Source organism: Heloderma suspectum, chromosome Z, assembly GCF_057233095.1.
Source record: "Heloderma suspectum isolate Gila_16-S chromosome Z, 16-S_ref, whole genome shotgun sequence".
NCBI lineage: Eukaryota > Metazoa > Chordata > Lepidosauria > Squamata > Helodermatidae > Heloderma > Heloderma suspectum.
The window spans coordinates 11,084,623-11,108,398 of NC_139476.1; the positions used below are offsets into that span (position 1 = coordinate 11,084,623).

General features: G+C 47.0%; 1 protein-coding gene across 1 annotated transcript in view; it reads left to right on the top strand.

Annotated features, from left to right (window-relative positions):
* LOC146333676 (vomeronasal type-2 receptor 26-like) overlaps positions 1 to 23,017 on the top strand; it is a 39,375-nt gene extending 16,358 nt beyond the window's left edge. The window contains exons 6-10 of the mRNA XM_084825698.1: positions 9,811 to 10,102; positions 13,521 to 14,297; positions 16,379 to 16,588; positions 19,207 to 19,333; positions 22,119 to 23,017. Of these exons, the coding sequence (XP_084681824.1) occupies positions 9,811 to 10,102; positions 13,521 to 14,297; positions 16,379 to 16,588; positions 19,207 to 19,333; positions 22,119 to 23,017 (2,305 nt within the window). The remainder of the gene's footprint in view (positions 1 to 9,810; positions 10,103 to 13,520; positions 14,298 to 16,378; positions 16,589 to 19,206; positions 19,334 to 22,118) is intronic.
* The last annotated feature ends 759 nt before the right edge of the window (positions 23,018 to 23,776 follow it).

Here is a 23,776-nt window from a genome sequence, read left to right on the forward strand (position 1 = left end):
ACCCCTCTTCGAGTGAAAAGTGTGCCATAACACTGTCCCAGAGCAGAATGAAGCGGAAAGACCATGTTGAAGATCTCTGTCAAGGTAACCGTGTTTAGCTTTGAACTGTGTTAGAATTGCATAGAGCCTGTAGCTATTGACCATCGGCTATATGATTTCTGAAGAGCGTAACCATTAAGCTTTTGCCGTGGGATTCCCTGCAATGAAGAAATCTCACTGATTTGAGTATCCAGTGTTACACTGCCTGAGTGTGTGTGCTGAAGAGACCGAGAAACCAGACAGCATGTTCCTGGCCAAGCCAAAACCACGCTACTACCATGCTCCTGAAAGCTGCAATAAACTGTGTAAGCTGGGAGATCCAACCTGATTGAGAAGAAAAGAAGATATTGGAGCAACTGTCTTAAAAAACAATGAAATCTGTGTAGCTGGCTGGCTGACGCTGTCAGTGATTTTACAACTTTAAATTAAGACTGTTTTCCTGTTTGAGACCCCAGCGAAGAAAGCTGACCCAAGTTATTTGTTGCCCGTGCCAAAGCAAGAATTTGGCTGCCCTGTACCTCATCATGTCCTGTTTTAAGCTTGGGATTTACAAATACAAACAAACTGGGAAGCTTACCTTTGAAGTCCTGCAAATCACCCCACCGCCTCCCCGAAGATTAATGGCTGCCTGAAAAATGCAAGTATAAGGCGATGCCCATCACCCCCCAGCATCCTGAGTTTCGGCACTCAGTGTTTCAGTGCTTTCGTGTACCAGGTTAGAAGAAAAAAAAAGTCTAAGTTTTTAAAATGTCTGTGAAAACCTGACAGAAGTAGAATAAAATTTACAGAAGAGTTGCCCAAGTTAAAGTGTCACGGCTAGGGAGCTGAGCTGTGCCGCTCTGTTTAGACAGAGGCCTTGCTAAAAAGTTAAAGGCCCTTGTCTGTCAGAAGGGGTGTAGGGCCACACTCCCCCTTTTTAAACTGATGCAAAAGTGGAGAGCCTTTGCTGGAAACATCGCATCTTCATTGCCCAGAGCCTTCTCTGTTTACCTCCATCATCATCTGGGCTTTTTAGAGACACTCTGCACATGAACTAAAATTTTAAATTGTCAAAGACTTGCCATGAACAGTGCTATGAAGCTTTTGATAAACTTGAACTCTCATCGCTGTGGACCGTGTGTCTGTCTTTGTAGTTAGCTCAGTGTACAGCAGGCTGAGTTTGATCTATGACTTTTAGATTTCCTTCTGCTAGAACTCATGCAGCATAGAGTTGCTGATGCAAAAATGGTGACCTAGAACTCTTTGCATGTGTGGGTATGCCCATCCCTTGATTTTAATGGGCCCTGAGCTTTCAGCCAGAAGAGCAGTATAATTGCTGGATCTGCTCCATCATGCCTTACCATGCAAAACGTGTTTTCCATTCATTGTGTTAAATTGCAGAAAAAGTTTGTTGTATATATTTTATGATTTCTTAGATATCATAAAATATATGTGATATTTGCAGATTAGTGTTAGTTGCAACTCCAAATAATACTAAGTGTGGTTCCAAATGGATGATAAGAAAGAGAAAGACAAAAGCAAGTAAAAAAGAAGGAATAGAGAAAGTAGAAGACAGATAGAAAAGAAAAAAAAAAGGCAAGAGGCAAAGAAAAAACATTTATAGAAAAGAAGCGTGGCCATAGTTGCCCCCAGGGTAAATTAAAAGCAGCTGATTGTGCCTGGAACTTATTACTTTATTGTGGATAAAGTAGCCACAATAATGTAATAGTTCTTTAAGATGAAAAAAATGTAACTAGAAGGAGAAGAAGAGCCTATCCCAAATGTGTGTCATTGGGACTAGTGTATGGCAGAAAGGTTTAAGTAAGTGAGTTTAACTTAAAAAAGACAAATAAAGAGACAAGGCTGGTGCATAGAGCAGAAAGTTTTAGGTAAAAAGTTTGAAACATGATCTGCAATACAGGCAGATCAGCAAAAAGAAAGCAAAAGAAAGAGAAAAAATTTGTCTTTCCATACTAATGAATAAAAGTGTTATCAAGCACTTTAAGAAGCGAAGTTGTTTACAGGAAGCTGTGCCTGAGAACCAAACACTTCTAGCCTATGCTGAAAATGCTTGCTAGTGTTGTGCTGCCTCGTGGGTAACCTGTATGGTATAAAAACCCATTTAGCCCAATAGCTCATGGTTCAAAGAAGCTGTCTGATCCAACCATTAAGTACGCCTGTGTGCTGTAAGTTACCCAATAAAGTCTCCTTGTAAGTAAACCCCCCCTGCTAGAATCCCAAAACACAAGTTGGGCTAGAGTGCCTCACCCGGTATCAAACCCTGCTGTTAAAAGCCATGAAAGCAGATATAAAGAAGTCAGTTAATATGACCAAAGTGTCTAAAGTGCTGCAAGGTGCCACCGAGGCCCCAGAGCGTACTTGGAGCGTCTTTCAAATGCCTATCGCCAGTATACCTCCCTCAACCCAGAGGCCCAAGAAGACATGAACGAAAGAAAAAAAGAAGAAGACCCGGCAGAGGCAAAAGATCTTAAGAAAGAACCGGTGTGCCCAGTGTAGACAAAATGGACATTAGTGGCATGAATGCCCAAATAAAATAAATCAAATACACAAAGGAGAAAACCAAAGGCACCAGAATGGGCGAAGAGGGAGACAGCTTGAGAGGGGCCGTGACATTGACTGTGAGGGGCCGTGACATTGACTTCATGATTGACACTGGAGCGGCATCAAGAGCAAGCAAACGTTAGCCTTAAACAAGAAGTCCAAACACTGAGCAAAGTTCTTCAAGCCCAGCGTCGCTTTGTCTTAGAAAATAAGCCATTCCCATCACAGAAGTTCATCCTTTCCAACCAAGAGTTAAAGTATGAGTTAAAGAGGGAAAAATAACCCTTTGACTCCCAGATGGAGAGGACTGAGAACTGTCATACTTTCCACCCCCGCAGCTATGAAAGCAGCTAGAGTTAAACCCTGGATACATTGGACACGAGTCAAGAGAGCGAGAGGGGGAAAGTAGACTGTAAACAGAAATCCTGAAAATCCTTTAAAAATCATTCTGAAAAAGCAGTAAGAAGACTCAGGCTAGACCTTACTGTGGACACACTGGGAGACTGTCCCCCTGCGTACGGTCAGACCTGCAACTGGAGAATTGAAGAAGGGGACTAGACCCTACTGTAGCTTGCCAGGTGAATAGCTGCCCAGCGTACAGTCAGATCCCAAAGAAGATCAAACATGCGTGTTGTAGTGTTAGTAGTGTTGCATTGTGTTTCCTTAATAAGGTGCAAAAAGGGGGGTCTGCCCCTAGAAAAAGAAGTTTGTCCCAGCGATTTGCTGATAATTACTAGCTTCACCTGGCTAACATCACGAGAGTAAAACATTTTTGTTTGCCAAGAGGTATACCTGCAAACAGGCTTATTAGCTCTTGCCTAATACCTGTCTGTAAACATCCTAGAAAAATTCAAAAAGATACCACATTAAGAGTTTATGGTGTAAGTTTAACTTACTTCCAAAATACTAATTGGGGCGTAGTTGCAAAGATCCTACCCCCTACAGAGTTCACTCTATGCACCCCCATCGTTGCTGAAACAAATACTACGTGTGCACGAATGCTTAATTGTCAAAATTTTTCCAGAAAATACAAAGCTATCCCTAGCCCCCTTCCACTGTAATAAAATTCAAAACATATCTTTTAATGATGCCCACATACTTTTGCCTCATAGATAGTTTTAAACATGTAGTTCCCATACTTGGTCATTCATTCCTGCCACTTGTCTAATAACCACCCATGTGGCTGGCCTCAGCCGCCAATTAAACTGGTGCCAATTCTTCCCCTGTGGCCGAGAAAATCCGTCAATGGCAGCCTCGAGCACTCCAACTAACTAAAAATTGTAATAGTCATGTGCAGTTATATTCTGACTCAGAAAAATTGGCCTTAACAATGTCACTGGTTGGGGTTCCAGGTTTAGCCTTGGCTAATAGTCTGGAGATCAACCGGTTAGCTTGCAGCTTAGCCAAAAGCCTAAATGCCACCTCACGAGCACTGTCATTATTAAATAAAGAGTTGCGTGATCTAAGAGGTGCAGTTCTAGAAAATAGAGCTGGTATAAATTACCTCTTCCTTCTTCATCATTTAAGTTGTGAGACACACCAAAAGCTCTGTTGTTTTAACTTAACTGATAATGGCAATGCTGTAGATGAACAGATCAACAAGCTGCACAATATAGTAGCTAACAAAACAATAAGACAAAACAATTAGCTCAATTAGTTGACCCTTTGGCTTCCAGATCTTAGCTGGCTTAAAAGCATTGTTCATCCTAATTCTACCAGTGTTGTTCATAGAGATACTGTTATGTCTCTGCGTTCCTTGTCTTATGCGCTGTTTAACCAATCTGTTTTATGTCTCAGCTAGTAAAACTGCTGCCCTCTATGCTCTAATAGCCCAACAAGAGGCTAAGTAATATGCATGTCACAAAAAGCTTTGTATAGTTATCAAAAATGCTATAATTGTAATGAAATTATGCATTTAAGGGGAGAATGGAGCAGCCATATTGGGGGTCAGACTAAGTAGCCTCATGCAGTCTCATGCTTCATGTTCTTGCTGAGCTCTTTCTCCCTTGAATATATTGTTGTAAGCTGGCGAGACACAGGAATTCCTTATCTTGTCAAAGGTCATACAATTGTATATCTTGTTCTCTGCTGTTCTCTTCTGTTCTCTCCTTATCATGGCTACCCTGTAACCCAGTTCTTGTATTATAAACAATAGTGCTAGGAGAAGAAATGTTGAGGACTGCAACCCCACACGGGAGAGGGAGGAGGAGCCGTTTCATATGTGTCACAATGTCTATAAAACCAATGTGCTGATGTATTTCGGGGCTTCTGGCTCTTTGGAAATGATTCCAGCCTTAAGCCCGCGCATTAAATAAAGAATCTCTTTTTCCTTCACTCCGTGGTCTCTCTGACTCTGGGTTCTGCAACACTTAGTTTGGCACGTCTAGTCTACATAACGATTTACGTAGACTACGGCGAAAATAAGGGCAACGCAAATAGCGTTCCCTTATTTTCGCCGTAGTCTACGTAAATCTTTACGTAGACTACCTCTGTCCAAATAAGGAATGCCCATGGAATGCCGCCATTTGCGTACGCGCTTTTTTTTTTTTCCAAAGTCACCCATGATAGGCTACGTGATGATTTACGTAGCCTATCACGGCTGACTTTGGAAATCTAGCCATGATAGGCTACGTAAATCGTCACGTAGCCTATCACGGGTGTGTTTTTTTTTCTGTACTTTTTTATTTTGTAATGGCAGTGGCAGCGGCCGGTCAGGAGACCGGCCGCCGCCCCCGCCCCCACCGAAATGCCACCGAAATGCCACCGGGGCCCGCTGCCGAGAGGGACATTCGCCAAAGGTAAGTCCCATCCCGGGGGGGGGGGGGCGGGGGGCCGGCGGAGAATTTCCCCACCAATTTCAGGGGGCCGAATGCATCGGCACTCGGCCTCCCGAAGATTCATGGAGAAATTCTCCTCCAACCCTGGTTGTACGTGGACATTTTGCGTTCCTGGCATAATTGATATAAACCTGACTTCCTTCACCGAATGCAATCCAGATGTGTTGGATTGTAGCTCCCATCATTCCCAGATGCCATAGCCAATGCTCATACTGGTTAGGAATGATAAGAGTTCTGGTCCAAAACATCTGGAGTGTCATCCTAGATCTGAGGGTTCCCCAACGTAACTTTTTTGCAGGATCAATACAAAATACAACCCAAAAAATGGCACTCAAGGTGGCTATAGAAACCAGCTATGTCCATGTGTTTAACAGACAGTTGCCACTGGAACTGGATCTGAAAAGGAGGCAGAGGGTGGACTTTGCTTCTGTGGCAGTCTGGGTTCCCCTGGACATCAGAGGGGGAATGGGGGTCTCTCGGAGTGTTACCGTTGTGGACCTTTGTCTTACGTTCAGCCTGTATACATGTATAAATAAACCCTCCTATCACCAAAGTGCCAGAAGTCTCCAGTGACCTCCTCTGAAGGAAATCAGATCCCGAAACTTCCCACTGCTCGGCTGTGGGGTGCACATAGAGGACTATATGGAATTACAAACTGAAGCAAATGAAAGCAATGCATGGTATCTCCTCTTTAAAGAGGACCATGGGAAGATGCCTGCTTCTGCAGCTGACCATTGAGTTATCTACCTCAGTATTGCCTACACTGAGTGGAGACTGGTGGCTCTGATTTGGGTGGGGCTGTGACTCAATTATGGGTTTCAGTCAGAATGAGCCAGAATGCTAAAGGAGCTGTCCAAGGTACTGAACCTGATCCCCCAAACAGACCACAGTGGTTAGGAATGAAGGGAGTTCCAAAGCATTTGGAGGGCACCAGGTTGGCAAAGGCTAGTTGAGGCAATGCTTTCTGTAGCCTGATGGATCACCAAGAAGACTGAACACCAGGCATCAATGACAGAGTAGAAGTGAGTCATATGAAGTGGAGTTAAAGCTACATGTCTTCCTAAGTTTGAGGACATGTAAACTTTAACATTCCACTGGATTCAGTTTGCAATTCTAGCACTCAGTCAGAATATTTGTTCATGGATGGCTGGTGAAGGTCCATGCTGCCTTGACTCCTGAGATGTGAACCTTGGATTTAGACGCTCATCTTCCCAGAGGCCCAAGGGCAGATCTTGACAACTAAAGTCAATGACTTGAGGGTGCAATGGTGGCCTAGAAGTAGACTTTCTTCACTGCCACCACCTCCTCCCTCTCCCCAGTCATGAATCTGAGCTAATCAACTTTGGCACAAGCACGGACTCCATCTTGGATTTACATGCTCAGCTTCATGCAGGACAAAGGCTGGAACTTGACAACTCAAGTCAAATCCCCAAGCCGTCTGCTTCAGGGACAAGCTAAATGTGATGCAAACATGTTTTTTCTTCTTGTGCAATGCAAAGACAGCCTAGTGCCCTGGGGCAGCAGTTATTCCTCTAACCTGGAATTATCAAAATGACAATAATTATTGAAGAATCCCCTGTGAATTTCCATCCAGGAAGTCAATAACAAATAAATCTAGGAGAAAGTATACTTAATATAAATATGCCCTGAGCCCTTCTATGTGGGGCTGGGGTGGTGTCTAGTCACGCAGCATCTGGTAATTTCTTGCTAAGATCTAATTTCCTTGCTGGAGCCTGTATAGTCAGCTCCCCTTCAGGTTCTGTTTTGTTGCTGACCTAGAAGGGAAGGTATCTCTATGCCACTAATGATTTTGCAGCTGTTGTTGCTGTTTTGGCTCCTTCCTCAGGCCACCCAGAGGATGCTGAGGACCAAGTGCCTCTTGACCAGGCCCTATGAATGGCAAGAAGTTTATTACAAACCAGGAGACCTCATTGTTGGTGGGAATATACCACTTGGCAATTCTTATCCCAGAAATACGCAGGACTTCAGTAGATTATCCTGGTCAGCTTTCTCTGGTAGTGTAACGTAAGTTTCCACAAGAGGGATCTGGGATACATGTCTGCCTGCTTTGTGTTGTTGTTGTTTTCCTTCAGATTAGAGGGCTACTTCCAGGAATATCCATGAACCATACTGCTGACATTTCATATACGTATGAGTCTCAGAGGCTTGTCATGATTGCTTTCAATGCATAATGAGAGCCAGAGATGTGAAGGTTCTTTTCTAGATTCATTCTGAGCCAGAGGAGAACTCCTCCTTTCCTCTCTGACACAGTACTTATTGTTGTGTCGCAGGAGCTTGGCCAACTACAAGTTCAAGAGGGTAATATAATTCCAAGCACTTCTATTGAATCTACTGTTGCAAACAAGATCAAGTGGAAATAGGTGTGTGTGTGCAAGGCAGAGTACAGGAACTTGGAGCCCAGGGTGGGAAACTCAACAGAGAAGATGGGAGGATATTTCAGACTTTGTTCCACCTACAATGAAATCACTGCCACGTGATTTGCGTGCAGCTGAGTTTGGAATAAACTGTTTTCAGATTTTTGATCCAAAAGCTGGCTTTTCAGAGTCCTGTTCTGAATTGAGATGGAGGGATAACCTGGGGAGAGTCTGCCATCACATATCCACCTCCTTACTAACTGGGAGATCTACTAAACTGCCTCTAGAGGATCTTTGGTGCAAAGAAGGTAGGCAGAGCTAAGCAATCCTTGTTCCATCTTAAGAATTAGATAATGAGTAAGAAATCCTGCCCCCCAACAGTCTGCATTCTTCAGTAGGGATGTCAGAGAATTCCGCCACGGATCTCAGTGAGGCCGAATGCCAGTGCATTTGGCCCCCCAAAATCCATGGTGGAATGAAGCCTCCCCACCCCCACCCTGTGAAAGGCGTGCGAAACGGGACACTTACCCGGTGCCATTCGCGCTGCTCTGTGAATGGCAGCTGTGGCCACGGCTGCCATTCCATTCATCACTATAGCTGTGATAGGCTACGTAAGTACTTATGTAGCCTATCACGGCTAATGCAGGGACGCCATTTGCATCCCTGTGGAAGCCATGATAGGCTGCATAAGTATTTACGTAGCCTATCACGGCAAAAAAAAAAGGGAACGCAAATGGTGGCGGCTATGGCAGCTGCCATTTGCGTTCCCTTTTTTTTTTTGCCATGATGGCCTATGTAAATATTTATGTAGGCTATTACAGCAAAAGAGAGGGGTGCAAATGGCGTAGTGGCTGCCATTTGCGTTCCCCCCCTTCCCCCCCCCCCAAAATAGGCTATGTAAATATTCACATAACCTATCATGGCAAAAAAAAAGGAAACACAAATGGCAGCCGCCATAGCCACCGCCATTTGTGTTCGCTGTTGTTGTGGGGTTTTTTGCCGTGATAGGCTACATAAATATTTGCGTAGCCTATCACGGCAAAATACAGGGTTACAAATGGCAGTGGCTACGGCAGCCGCCATTTGCATCCCTGCAGGCTGCCCAGTGGCCGGATGTTTGGCTGCAGGCGGCCCCGGCTGGTGGCTCCATGGAATATCCATGGAGCAGAGCCGGCCGGAGAGGATTTTGGGGGGAGGGATGGAGCACGCACCTCCCCCCACCGCAAATGTCACCCTTCAAAAAGGTAAGTGACTTTCATACATCCCCATTCTTCAGCAAGAATTGACTCCCTCCTGCCCTAAATTATACTGCTGCTGAAATGAAGAAAGCTTGGAAGTAACCAGGAGCTGAATTTTCTGTGCAAAGGCTCTGAGATCCATTCATTTCTGGTACTCAAATCCCCAGGCCCCAAATTCTTTAATTCTAAGTGTCTGTCTTTTGCACCAGGCCAAGTTGGGAGATCTTGAGGTGCTAGTACAAAAATGAAGTGGATCTTGAAAGCCTGAAGTCTGTCTGTTCCAGATATAAGCCAGTGTTTACCAACCTTGAATTCCCAGATGTTGTTGGACTACAACTCCCATCATCCCAGGGTTCTTCAGATGTTCATATTCTTATCTTCTTGTTAGACAAATTCAAGGGGGTAGTTGGATTAATCAAGAGCAATGTGACATTGTTAGGCTGGGTAAAACTGCCCTGTGTGAAGTTTCCTACTGAAATATGACAGAGAGAGAGATGTTATTATTGACATTTGGTTTTACCTGATGGCCACCTTGGAAGGATTTGCATAATAAATAGTTTATTTGTGGGACATAAACAATTTAAATAGATAATAAATAATAATACATGCACTGAACTTGATGGAACTTCAATCTGTGATCCAGCAGGGCTCTTCTGAAATGCAGCAGGTAATTCCATTTCTGTGTGTGTGGTGGATTTGGTCTGGAAGCTGTTTTTCAAAGAGTGTTGAATCAGGGGGACCTAATTTCCCTCCACTCTCCCAATGTCATATTCTTTGCAGGACAATACTCAAGAACTACCAGCACTTGCTGGCCTTGGTGTTCTCCATCACCAAGCTCAACAAGGATCCAACTCTCCTCCCCAATGTCAGCCTTGGCTTCCGCATCTATGACCACAGGAACATTGTCAGATGGATATACGTGAACACCCTCTCTTTGCTTTCTACAAGGGGGCGAATGTGTCCCAATTATAAATGTGACAGGGAGGATAAACTGCTTGCTGTTATTGGGGGTCTCGACTCAAAATCCTCAAAGCAGATGGCATCCATCTTGGGCATCCTGAAGGTCCCACAGGTGAGGGAATGCATGTGTGGATGTGGGGATTCTGCAGAATTCAAGAATATGGGGATGGAAAGGCCAGTGGGTATGTGGTACACTGTGTTGCTGAGATTCTGGGTTACATGAGTAAATGGCCTTCCAACTTCGACAATAACCTTGAGGATAATCAGGAATCAGGAATCTCAGGAGGCTGTTGCATGACTAATCCCAGCAATGGGTCGTTTATGTAAGGGAAGGTTTTTCATTGGGGGAAACAATAGTCTAGCAATTTCTTAAAGACTCACAAACTAACAAGATGCTCAAAGACTCCTTATTGTTCTTGCTGCAAATGACTGACACAGTCACTCCTTTGGGGGGTTGGGTGAAGCCCCTCTGCCCCCAAATAATATGTGACAGTGTTTTATGTCCAGTGCTGTGGACATAAGATATTTTACCTTCAGTAAGGCATTTGACAAAGTGATCCATGATATTATGATTAGCAAGCTTGTCCAGTGTGACCTGGATGGAATTACTACTAAGTGAATCCATAGGTGGTTGGAGAACTCAGAGAATGCATGTCAATGGTTCCTCATCAAACCGGAGGGAGGTGTTGAGTGAGATGCAATAGGGTTTGTTCCTGGGCCCTGTACTCTTCAACATCTTTATGAATGACTTGGAGAGAGAGGTGGGGGAATGCTGATCAAACTTGCAGATAACACAACATTAGGCAGGGCAGCTTACACCTTCAAAGACAGAAACAAAACCGAGCAGAAAACACCAGAATGAAACTGAACATAGAGAAGTGCAACATTTTTCATTTAGGAAAGAGAAATCAAAGGCGCAGGTATGAGATCAGGGAAACCTGGCTTGGTAATAGGATGTGTAAAAAGGATCTTGGAGTTGCAGTCAATTACATGCTGAATATAAGTCAGCAGTGTGATGTGACTGCAAAGAAGGCAAATGCAATATTAGGTTGCATCAAGAGAAGTATAGTTTCTAAATCATGGGAAGTAATATTTCCACTCTGCTATTCGCTGGTCAGACCTAGGGATGTACGAAAGTCACTTACCTTTGACTAAATTTGCTTCGTGGTGGGGGGGAGGCGCCCTGTCCCTCCCCCCGAAATTCTGGCCGGAGGGGAGGCATCCCGTCCCTCCCCCCGAAATTCTGGCTGGGGGTGAGGAGCCCCCCTTCCCCCCTGAAATTCTGGCCGGGGGGGAGGCGCCCCATCCCTCCCACCGCAAATCCCAGCCGGCCGGGAACGCAAACAGCGGCGGCCGTAGCCGCCGCCGTTTGCGTCCCTGCAGTCAGCAATGATAGGCTACTTAAATGTTTACGTAGCCTATCACGGCTGAGTGAAGAAAAAAAACCTGCACGTACGCAAATGGCGGCGCCCATGGGCGCCACCATTTGCATTCCTTATTTTGGCACGTCTAGTCTACGTAAACATTTACGTAGACTACGGCGAAAATAAGGAGAACGCAAATAGCATAGCATCTAAATGTTTACATAGACTACACGTGCCAAAATAAGGAATGTAAAAATGCAAAATAAGGCCCATGGGCGCCACCATTTGCATACATGCATTTTTGTTTTTTTTTCCACTCAGTCTTGATAGGCTACGTAAACATTTATGTAGCCTATCACGGTATTTTTTGAAAATCTAGCCGTGATAGGCTACATAAATCTTTACGTAGCCTATCACGTTTTTGTGTGTGTGTGTGTGGTTTTTTTTACTGGAAATGGTGGCGGCAGCAGCCGTTCAGAAGACCGGCTGCTACAGCCGCCGCCCAACCGCCGAACTGCCTCTGGAGCCGCTGCCGCCAGGGAGGTTCACCAAAGGTAAGTCCCGTCAGTTCATCAAAGGTAAGTCCCGCTTCATCATTATAGACATGATAGGCTACATAAATACTTACGTAGCCTATCACTGCTAATGCAGGGACACCATTTGCGTCCCTGCGGAAGCCATGATAGGCTGCGTTAAGTATTTACGTAGCCTATCATGGAAAAAAAATGGGGAACACAAATGGCAGCAGCTATGGCAGCCGCCATTTGCATTCCCTTTTTTTTGCTGTGATAGCCTATATAAATATTTACGTAGCCTATCATGGCAAAATCCAGGGATGCAAATGGCGGTGGCTACGGCGGCCACTATTTGCGTCCCTGTGCAGGCTGTCCAGCAGCCAGATGTCTGGCTGTGGGCGTCCCTGGCCGGCGGCTCCACAGAGTTGCCGTGGAGCGAAGCCAGCTGGGGAGAATTTTGGGGGGAGGGATGGAGCACCTCCCCCCCACCGTGAATGTCACCCTTCGAAAAAGTAAGTGACTTTCGTACATCCCTATACCTCCATGGCAGCCCTGACATTTTGGGTCATAGTTTTGAAGAGGCCAGCTTATATTTAGAAATTTGTATGTAAAATAGGGGTGTACAAAACCCTGCTTACCTGGCCCCGCCGGGTTCCACAGGTGGTGGGAGGCGATCCATTTCTCTACCCGGAATCCTCGACGGGGTGGGAGGTGATCCGTTCCTACCCCCTGGAATCCTGCCTGGGTGGCTCCGCTCCGTGGCCAGGCTGCGGAGCAGCTGGCCAGGCCAACCCACAGCAGGGCCTCCAGCCGCTGCCAGGCTGGTGCAGACGCAAATGGCGTCCTGAGTAGGGGACGCCATTTGCGTCCCTATGGTAGCCGATGATAGGCTATGTAAATATTTACATAGCCTATCACGGAGAAAATGGGAATGCAAATGGCATAGGGGACGCCATTTGCATCCCTGCTTTAGCCGTGATAGGCTACGTAAATATATACATAGCCTATCACGGGGCCAGTGTAGGGACGCAAATGGCAGCTGCTACGATGGCCACCATTTGCGGCCGCAGCAGCCCGGCAGTGGCTGGAGCCTCCGCCACCACCACCGCCGGAGCTGAAGCCGAAGCCGGAGACACAGCCAGGTAGGCTCTGTTTCGCGGGGCTTTCGCGAGGTGGAGGGGTGGGGGCCTTCGTTCCGCCACGGATTTCAGGGGGTTGAATTCACTGGAATTCGGCCCCCCTGGGATCTATGGCAGAATTCTCTAACACCCCTAATTTAAAACAAACAAACAAATAAACCTTCCTCCAGGAAAACACTTCATACATCAGATGAACATGGCTGTAGGGGTCCACAAATGTTTATGCCCTAAAAAGTGTTTAAAGTTTTTAAAGTTCCACAAAACTCTATGTTGGTTTTGCTGCAACAGACTAACGGGGCTACCCACTAGAAATTTCTTCCTTCAGCTTGGTTACAGCTTGTTTGGGGAGGTGGTGGGCTCTCCCACACTGGAGGCCTTCAAGACGAGGCTGGACAGCCATTTGTCAGGGATGCTCTGACTTGGATTCCTGCATTGAGCAGGGGGTTGGACTCGATGGCCTTGTAGGCCTCTTCCAACCCTACTATTCTATGATTCTATGATTCTATAACCAGAGAGAGAAAACGTTATTTCCTTCCTTCTCCCGGATCGATCCCGATGAAATTCCTCAGTATGTGGGCTTAGTCCAGCTGCTCCTGCATTTCCACTGGAACTGGATTGGGCTGATTTCGTACACTGATGACAGTGGTGAGAATTTCATCCAGTCACTGACACCAGTGCTCAGACAGAATGACATCTGTGTAGCCTTCGCCAAAATGCTGCAGTCTACTGAGGAAATCTTAATGAATGAAAATTTACTGCTTGGGGCACTAGTTATGATTCTTTTTGGGGACCTAATAGTAATAGGTGTGTTTCTTCATCTCCAAATGACCAAGCCCACATTAAAGAAGGTTTTCATCCTGACATCTCATTTTGAAATTGCTGCAATGGGATCCCACTTGGACTGGCAAAATCTAAAACCCTTCCATGGTGCTTTGCACTTCAGAGTCCACAGAAAAGATGTGCCCGGATTCAAGCATTTTCTCCAGGCTTTAGATCCATTACAACCACAAGGAGACATCTTTCTCCGTGTCTGGTGGGAAATGGCATTTAAATGTAAGTTTCTGAAATCAAAACAAACTCCTCACGAGGGAGAGAGAAACTGTAATGGGAAGGAGAAGCTAAAGGACCTGCCAAGCCCCACATTTGAAATGAGCATGACCATTCAAAGCTACAGCATCTACAATGCCGTCTATTCCATGGCACATGCATTCCATGCTGTGTCCTCATCCGAATCCGAACATGGAATGATGCGGGGGAAAAAGAGGCTTCTGAACCTCCAGCCATGGCAGGTTAACCTCCTCCTTCAGATTTAGCAATATTATAAAAAGTGTCTTTTAGATTTTTTTAAAGACCAGATCATGAAAGCAGAGTCTTACAGAAGGGTTATTAGTCCATTCTACAGATCCTAAGATATATTCCACGTATATTCTTTCATTGCCATGATTCCCCTTAAAGAGCATTAGGAATAGGGATGGTGCAGGCCTGTTTCGGTCCGCAAGTCCGTCAGACGGCCTCCGGTGCCCATGGCCCCGAGCCGCTCCCGCCGAGCCCTTCCCCCCTGCAATCTATGTATAAGTCTATGACTTAGGCACAAAAAGCACTGTGAATCGCCCATATAAGCAATATTCATGGCACTTTTTGTGTATAAGCCTATGGACACAGACTTCGTATCGCCATGTTTTTAACAAACATGGCTATCGCTGTGGACACGGACAGGCCAGGGTAAGTTGCAGGACACTCACCGACCATAGGAGGGGCTCAAGTGCGGTCCAGGGACTGGTGAGCAGGCGCAGGAGCTGGGCGGCCACCCAGAGAACCTGGACGGGCGGGTAGGGGCACTCATCCATCCCTAATTAGGAAGTGAGTAGACAGTAGTGTAGATTTATAGTACTTCTGTAATAACTATGTATTAACAACTGGGTGAATAAGGAGGGAGGAATCAAGAAAGCCCCCACAATGTACAGTCCTAGTTGATGAAACAGTAATTGTTCCCCCCAACCTGCAGTGGCAAACAGCATGCAGCTCCCCCCACTACACACACACACACACACACACACACACACACACACAGTACCGTCATGCCAGCCAGCTGAAGAACATCAGATGTTCGTCTCTTTGCAGGTAAGAGGAAACCCAAAGCTACAAGGATGTGTTGTAACCAGTAGAAACCAACTAAAAAAACCCAGTCCAGTGGGAAATCTTCCTCTGTTATTGTCCAATGTAAATATTTACATAGGCTAAAACAGCGAATCAAAAAGGGATGCAAATAGCGCCCGCTATGCTATTTGTGCTCCCCTTTATTTTCGCCGTCATAGTCTATGTAAATATTTACATAGACTAAGACGGCGAAAAATGAGGAACGCAAATGGCGGCAAATGCAAATAAATAAATAAATAAATAAGTTTAGAGGCCATGGCAGGATCAGTGAATCCCTTGGACGAGTGTGAGGGTTCATGCAGATTAAAAATTCCTTTATTCTCCCTTTCTGTACATGCATGTGATCTTAATATTAATATTTAATACTGAGTTAGCAGACTCACTGGTATCACCATTTTATTAACTTTGCTTTAATGAAATTAAATGCAAATGGCATTTGCGAACGCCGTTTTGTTTTTTAAACCGGGACGTGATAGGCTATGTAAGTCCTTACGTAGCCTATCACGTCTCTGTAGGAAAAAACACACACACACCCAACGACCAGACTGCAAATGGTGGTGGCGGCAGCAGCCGGTTGGAAGACCAGCCGCTGAAGCCGCTGCTGACGCTGCCGGAGCCACCGCTGCCCAGAACATCCGCCCCAGGTAAGTCTCGTCCCGGGGCGGATCTGTGGGGTGGTGGGGGCGGTGGCAGGCCGTTCCACCATGGATTTCAGGGGGCTGAATGCACTGGCATTTGGCCTCACCGAGATCCATGGTGGAATTCTCTGACATCCCTAATCTTAGGCGTTCAACTAAACCAGTGCAAGCAACTTTGGGAGGTCCAAGGGGTCATTTTTGACCCAGACCCTCCATGTATTTCACCTCTCACCATGGGTGCTGAAAAAAAATAATGGCACCTGCAGCTGGTATTGAGCAAAAAAAAAGGGGGGGGGTCAAATTAGCTTGCAAACAAATTATTGTTGATTCTTATGGTGGTTCATAGGCACCACATCTATCATCACCCTCCCATTTATATATTACTGACTTAGGGGGACAGAGCGGAGTGCCTGTGACTAGTGAGCCATGCTAGTCCACCCCTGAACAAAGCAATGGAGTACAAATGAAAAAAAAAACTCCTTACTTGATGGACCTCACAATATGTTGGAAGATATCACACCCCACTCAGAGTCACAACTAGTCACCCTGTTTGTTCAGTGTCTCTCTCATTTCAGATTCTTGCCTCCTTGAGGGATGTCCAGTTTAACAACAGCGCTGGAGATGAAGTCTCTTTCACTGCAAATGGCAAGAGATACGATATCTTCAACTGGGTCTTTTTCACAAATGGGTCTTTTGATCCTGTGAAAGTTGGATGTGTGGATCCAGGGGCTCCTCCAGGCCAAGACTTCACCATACACTCTGATGCGATCATGTGGGCTACAGAGGTGGGGTGGAAGTAAATTTTCTAAGGTCATGGGAGAACCAAATAATGACCCAGTTCTGTCCCTTGAGAACAGAAGTTGTCTTTTAAGATGAGACCAAAGGCCTATTGAGTCCAGGAAGTGTAAAGAACCATCCAGCAGTAAAGGACCATCTTTGCATGCAAATTAATCAGATTTGGTCCCCAGCATTTCCAAGTAGGGCTGGAAAAAAAAATCCCCCACGATTGAAACCCTGGAGAGATGCTGTAGCTCAGTGCAGGCAGTTCTAAGGTCCTGGGTTCAATCCTGGCATCACTACATAGGAGCTGGCTTCAGTTTCCTTTGTTCCTATTTAGTCAGCCTTTTATTCAAGACCACAGCCCTGCCAATGTAAGAGACTGGATGAGAGCCAATAAAATGACGCTCAATCCAGAAAAGTTGGAGGTAGGTGGTTTGTCTGTTCAGGTGAGTGGTGTTCAACCTGCTCTGGAATGGGTAGCACTCCCTCTAAATGGACAAGATGGGAGCTTGCGGGTGCTTTGTAGATCCAACTTTGTCGCAAGAGGCGCAAGTGTCTTCTGTGTCACAGATCACCTTTTACCAGCTTAGGCTGGTAAAAAGACCCTACTTGGACAGAGACAACCTGGCTTCAGTGATCTATGCCCTGGCAACCTCTTGGTTAGAGCACTGCGGTACATTCTGTAGGGCTTCCCTTTCAGGTGGTCTGGGAAGTTGAATTAGTGTAAAAAATGGCAGCTAATGTACTGACTGGAACTATGCATTGTGAACATATTACGCCAGTATCTTCCTAGGGATGTACGAACCCCACTCACCCATCTGTTCCAGGGCATCGGCGGTGGGGGGGGGAGGCGCTCCGTCCCTCCCCCCGGAATCCTCCCCGGCCAGCTCTGCTCCGCCGCATTTCTGCTCCGCCAGCCGCCATTTGTGTGGCTGTCAAGCTGTGATAGGCTTAGGGATGGGGGAGAATTTCTCCCCGAAACTTCGGGGGGCCGAGCACCAACACATTCGGTCCTCCGAAAGTGGTTCGGGGAGAACTTCTCCGCCCCCCCGCCCCCTGCCCCCCCTGGGATGGGACTTACCTTTCACGAATGTCCCTCCCAGCAGCAGGTCCCGGCGGCAGTTCAGCAGGTCTTCGTCAGGGGCGGGGGCGGCAGCCGGTCTTTCGACCGGCTGCCGCCGCCGCCATTACAAGCAAAGTAAAAAATTACAAGCAAAGTAACGCAAATAGCGTTGCCCTTATTTTTGCCGTAGTCTACGTAAATCTTTACGTAGACTACAGGGACCAAATAAGGAACGCGAATGGCAGCTCCCTATGGGGGCCGCCATTTGTGTACGCGCTTTTTTTTTTTTTCCCCAGAGTCACCCGTGATAGGCTACGTGACGATTAACATAGCCTATCACGGCTGACTTTGCAGATCTAGCCATGATAGGCTACGTTAATCGTTATGTAGCCTATCACAGGGGCGTGTTTTTTTTTGAAGTTCGCCGCCGGGGAGACGGGGCGCTTCTCCCCGGCCTGAATTTCGGCCGGGTGAGGAGGGAAGCCTCCCCCCCCGGCCTGAACTTCGGGGGGAGCAGCGAAGCGCCTCCCCCCCACCGCGAAGCAAGCTGCGAGACCAGGTAAGTGACTTTCGTGCACCCCTAGATAGGCTACGTAAGTATTTACATAGCCTATCACGGCAAAAGGCAGCCACGCATATAGCATCCATGATGCCATTTGCGTGGCTTCCTTTTGCCATGATAGGCTACATAAATACTTATGTAGCCTATCATGGCAAAGAGTAGGGGCACAAATTGCATAGCGGCCACCATTTGCACCCCTGCTCTTTGCCGTGATAGGCTACGTAAATACTTACATAGCCTATCAAAGCAAAAGGAAGCCACGGAAATGGCGACCGCTATGCCGGCTGCCATTTGTGGCCAAAGAAACCCGGCAGCAGCTGGGAGACCACATCTGCTGCCACATCCGCCGCCGCATCCACCGCCGCTGCATCCGCCGCCGCTGCATCCACCACCAGGTAAGCTCTGTTCCAGGCGGATTCTGTGGGGTGGCGAGGTGTGTGTTTCCACCACGGATTCCAGGGGACCATATTCTAAAGATTCCGGCCTCACTGGAGTCCGTGGCGGAATTCTCTGACATCCCTAATCTTCACTGGCTCCTGGGTTATTTCCTGGCCCATTTCAAGGTGCTGGTGTTACAGGGGAATTTATAAATTGAATCAAATAAATAAACAAATGTGAGGATGGGAATCACATTTTATCTTTATGGGGCTGCAGCTCAGCGACTAAGCTTCGTGACCTTTGCATGCAGAAGATTCCAGGTTCAATTCCCAGCATCTCCAGCCGGGTTGGGAAAGACCCTTGTCCAAAACCCTCGAAGCTGCTGTGGGTCAGAGGAGACAATCCTGAGCTAGCTAGACTTGCTATAAGGCAGCTTCAGATGTTCCTATTTCTGTCTTGGTGTACATTTTGTATAAGCCTCTGTTATTATATCTGCAGATATTTGGCCCTGCAAATCGGTAATGCTATTCATCATGAAAACTCCATTGACTAACTCTAGGTCCTGTCTAGTGCAATTTCCATCACATGAAAATCTCAGCTATTCCTCCCTTCCCTTTCAGGAGCCACCATCTGCAAGGTGTGTGGAGAGGTGCTCTCCAGGGTACCACAGGAAACTACCAGAGGGGAAGCAAGTTTGCTGCTATGAATGCATCCCTTGTCCAGAAGGAATGTTTTCTAACCAAACAGGTAACTGAAACTTTGAGAGCCACAATGCTGGGACAAGAACGGGATATGGAGAGAGGTGCAGATCATGGGTTAGGGCAGGGGTTTCAGTTTTCTAAATTAATAAAATTCATTTTTGGTTTGCAAACTTCTGTGGTTTTCCTTGCAAAGAATTCACAGTATTTTGAAGAAATGTTGTTGTTGTTGTTGTTAGTGCTGTGCCAAACTCTGCCCCCTATTTTTTGGAACTTTTTCCCTCCCTGCAAAAGATGCATTTTTTTTTCTGCCTCTGTCATGCAGAGGGGGAGAATTTCAGAGAATTTTCTCCTTGGAGAGGGGGGATAGGGTTTCCACATGCCTTTTTTAAATATAGGAGTTCCTTCAGGGTTGTTCTTTCTATTTTTCTTCTTTGAAAAACACCCCCTGCACTTGCAGGAGCCCAGGATTCTTCTCCAGCCCAGCGTTCTTCCTTAATGCCTATTGAAGAGGGCAAGATCACGTGGTCCCCTGGGAGTTCAGACAGAAAGAAAGTTATGTTTGAGATACTCCACCAGTTGCTTCCTCTCCCTTGTAACAACCATGTAATGTAATACCTCACTAAGTTTCCAAAGAGATTGCCTTTATTGCTGTGGTTTCCTTTGTAACCTGTTCCCCAGGATGGAGGGACTGTGTAAAATTTGTTCCATCTGTGTTTTACAGATTGTCAGGTGCCTTTTGTTTCATCCTCTGTGTCAGGAGCTCCCTAGCTGCCTCTTGCAGTCCCCGCCAATAATCAACTCAGGACACAGACGATGAGGATTCTTTCCAAGGCTTTATTCCTTTATTCCTTTATGACTCTTTCAGATACTAATCACTAGCGACTAAGCAAGGAACAGCACTGGGGAAAGATAGCAGAGTAGCCTAAGCCCCAGGTAAGGCAGTTGGTCCCCGTTTGAAGGAGAACCATGGGAAAACCCTGAAGTTATGGGCTAGGGAGAGATCCTCCCTCTTTCCCTTGGGTCCTCTGGACGTGACCGTTGTTTGTGCTCCAAGCGAGCACTATGCCTCCTTTCCGCACCCTCCATCTGTCATTGCTCCCTGCATCTGCGCTGAGCATCCAGCAAGCCCCCTCCAGCGCTCTCTCACTGCCAGGGTCACTATCTGTCAGGGTGGAAACTGAACCGATAGAACCCCAGAACAGTTCTGATTCTGAGGAGGATCAGCAATCCATGGGAGAGGAGCCAGCTCATACCTCACAAGCACAGCAGCTGGCAGAGATTCCTTCTGCTGGCATTCCTGAGATAGATAGTGACCCTGGCAGTGAGAAAGTGTGGGAGGGGGGCTTGCTAGACGCTCAACGCAGACGCAGGGAGCGACAAGTGATGGAGGGTGCGGAAAGGATGCGTAGCGCCCCTTTGGTGCGCAAGCAACGGCCGCGTCCCGTGGACCCAAGGGAAAGAGGGAGGATCTCTCCCTAGCCCATAAGTTCAGGGTCTTTAAGTGATTCTCCTTCAAACGGGGATCAACTGCTACCCAGAGCATAGGCTACTCTGCTGTTCCTTGCTTAGTCGCTGGTGATTAGTCGCTGGTGACTAGGGCGCTCCTGACACTATCTATCCCAGGAATGCTGGCAGGAGGAGTCTCTGCCAGCTGCTGTGCTTGTGAGAGATGAGCGAGCTCCTCTCCCACGGATTGCTGTTCCTCCTCTGAATCAGAACTGCTCTGGGGCTCTATTGGCTCAGTTTCCACCCTGACACTTTGCCCATCACCAGAACTGGATGTTATTTTACAAATTTGTGCCAATTCACATTTAAGCAAATGGTCATTGTGCAATTCCATACTTGTGAAAATGAGCAAACCCCCTCCCCCATGCTCATGTTCACTCTTTAGCCATGCTCATGTTCACTCTTTTTGTAGGGGTGGCGGAGAATTTATCCATGAATCTTCGGGAGGCCGAGTGCCGACACATTCGGCCCCCCGAAAGTGTTGGGGAAATTCTCCGCCGGCCCCCCGCCCCCCCCCGGGATGGGACTTACCTTCGGTGAATGTCCCTCTCGGCAGCGGGTCCCGGCGGCGTTTCGGTGGGGGCGGGGGCGGCGGCTGGTCTCCCGACTGGCTGCCACCGCCACCATTACAAAATAAAACAGTAAAAAAAACAAACAAACACACACACCTGTGATAGGCTACGTGACGATTTACGTAGCCTATCATGGCTAGATTTCCAAAGTCACCCGTGATAGGCTACGTGACAATTTACGTAGCCTATCACGGCTGACTTTGGAAATCTAGCCGTGATAGGCTATGCAAATCATTACGTAGCCTATCACGTGTGTGTGTGTTTTACTTTTTTTTCGCGGCCGGGGAGACAGGGCACTCTTCCCCTGCCTGAATTTCGGCCGGGCGAGGCAGGGCGTCTCCCCCCCTTGCCTGAACTTCGGGGGGAGAACCGAAGCGCCTCCCCCCCACCGCGAAGCAAGCTGCGGGACAAGGTAAGTCCCTTTCATCCATCCCTATATTTTTGGCATTTTTTTGTGTATTTTACTGTGATAAAATTTGCACAAAATCTGGGAAAGTGGAGAAAGCCAGTCCGCTGGAGAATCTGTGGGTCAGATTCATGAAAATCCAAACTCATTTGGTTCCGTTGAAGCGTTCGCTGACATCCCTGTTCCCCAGCCTTTCTGTCCATGCCTGTCCTAAAGGGATGGTTCATGTTATGAAGAAAATCATGTTTCTTCACCTATTTGCTCATTCATTGTGGGCTGAACTGGACACCCTGAAAAGAAAATCCGCATCATGTTTGAGATACTTCAGTAGTTATTGCTTATTCCAGATGCAGATAGCTGCCACCTGTGCCCAGAAGATCAACACCAAAACAAAAATCATGACCAGTGTATCCCCAAGAAGGTCCACTTCCTTTCCTATCAAGAGACACTGGGGTTTGTTTTCACTTCTCTAGCTCTTTTCCTCTCTCTGATCACAGCTCTAGTACTGGCAACCTTCATTAAACACCGAGACATGCCAATAGTCAAAGCCAACAACCGAGACCTCGCCTATGTCCTCCTCATCTCACTCCTGCTCTGCTTTCTCTGCTCATTCCTGTTCATTGGTCGACCCACAAAGGTCACCTGTCTTCTACAACAAACTGCTTTTGGTATCATCTTCTCTGTTGCTGTTTCTTCCATCTTGGCAAAAACTGTCATGGTGGTTCTGGCCTTCATGGCCACCAAGCCCGGAAATATGGCCAGAAAACTGTTGAAGAGACAACTTGCAAACTCCATTGTCCTTCTTTGCCCCCTGATTCAAGCTGTGATCTGTGCTGTCTGGCTACTGACCTCTCCCCCAACCCCCAACTTGGACTTCCATTCCCTGGCTGGAGAGATCATAGTTGAATGTAATAAAGGCTCAGTCACCCTGTTTTATACTGTCTTGGGTTACATGGGTTTCCTGGCTCTCCTCAGCTTCATGGTGGCTTTCCTCGCAAGGAAATTGCCTGACAGCTTTAATGAAGCCAAATTTATCACTTTCAGCATGCTGGTGTTTTGCAGCGTTTGGGTCTCCTTTGTGCCCACCTACCTGAGCACCAAGGGGAAGTCCATGGTGGCTGTGGAGATCTTCTCCATCTTGGCCTCTGGTGCTGGTCTCCTAGGTTGCATCTTTCTCCCCAAATGCTACATCATTGTGCTGAGACCCGATCTCAATTGCAGAGATCATCTCATAAGGAAAAAATAATCTGCAAATTTGGAATGTTACCTGTTAATTCATTTTCCAGCCAATCAATCACAGCCCCTGTGCCTGGAGAAGTCTAAGTGCACCTAGGGTAGAGGAACGTGCACTTATGAAAGCTTTATTTTCTGTTAATGCCTTTTGTATCACACCTTTAGTTGTAATTTGCTTGTTTTAATAGGGATGTACGAAAGTCACTTACCTTTTCACAGAATTGATTAGCAGTGGGGGGGAGGTGCTTCGTCCCTCCCCCCAGAATCCTCGATGGGGGGGAGGCAATCTGGTTCTCCCCCCTGGAATCCTGCCCGGCCAGCTCCGCTCCGCAGCGGCTCCGCTGCGGCTCTGTGGCGGCTCCGCGGAACAGCCGGCCAGGGCCATCGCAGCCGGATTTCCGGCCACAGATGAGCTGCTGCGGACACAAATGGCAGCCACCGTAGAAGGAGCCATTTGCGTCCAGCCAGGCTGCAGTGATAGGCTATGTAAGTATTTATGTAGCCTATCATGGCTGGGGGGGAAAAAAAAACAGCATACGCAAATGGTGGTGGCTATGGCGGCTGCCATTTGCATTCCCTATTTTTTGCTGTTTTATCTTACGTAAATATTTATGTAGGCTATTACGGTGAAAAAAAAGGGGAACGCAAATAGCGTAGTGGGAGCTATTTGCGTTCCTTTTTTCCCCACTTGAATAGCTTACGTAAATAGTTACATAGGCTAAAACGGCGGGGGGATTCCATGGGAGGGCGGGAGGCAGGATGCCATTCTGCC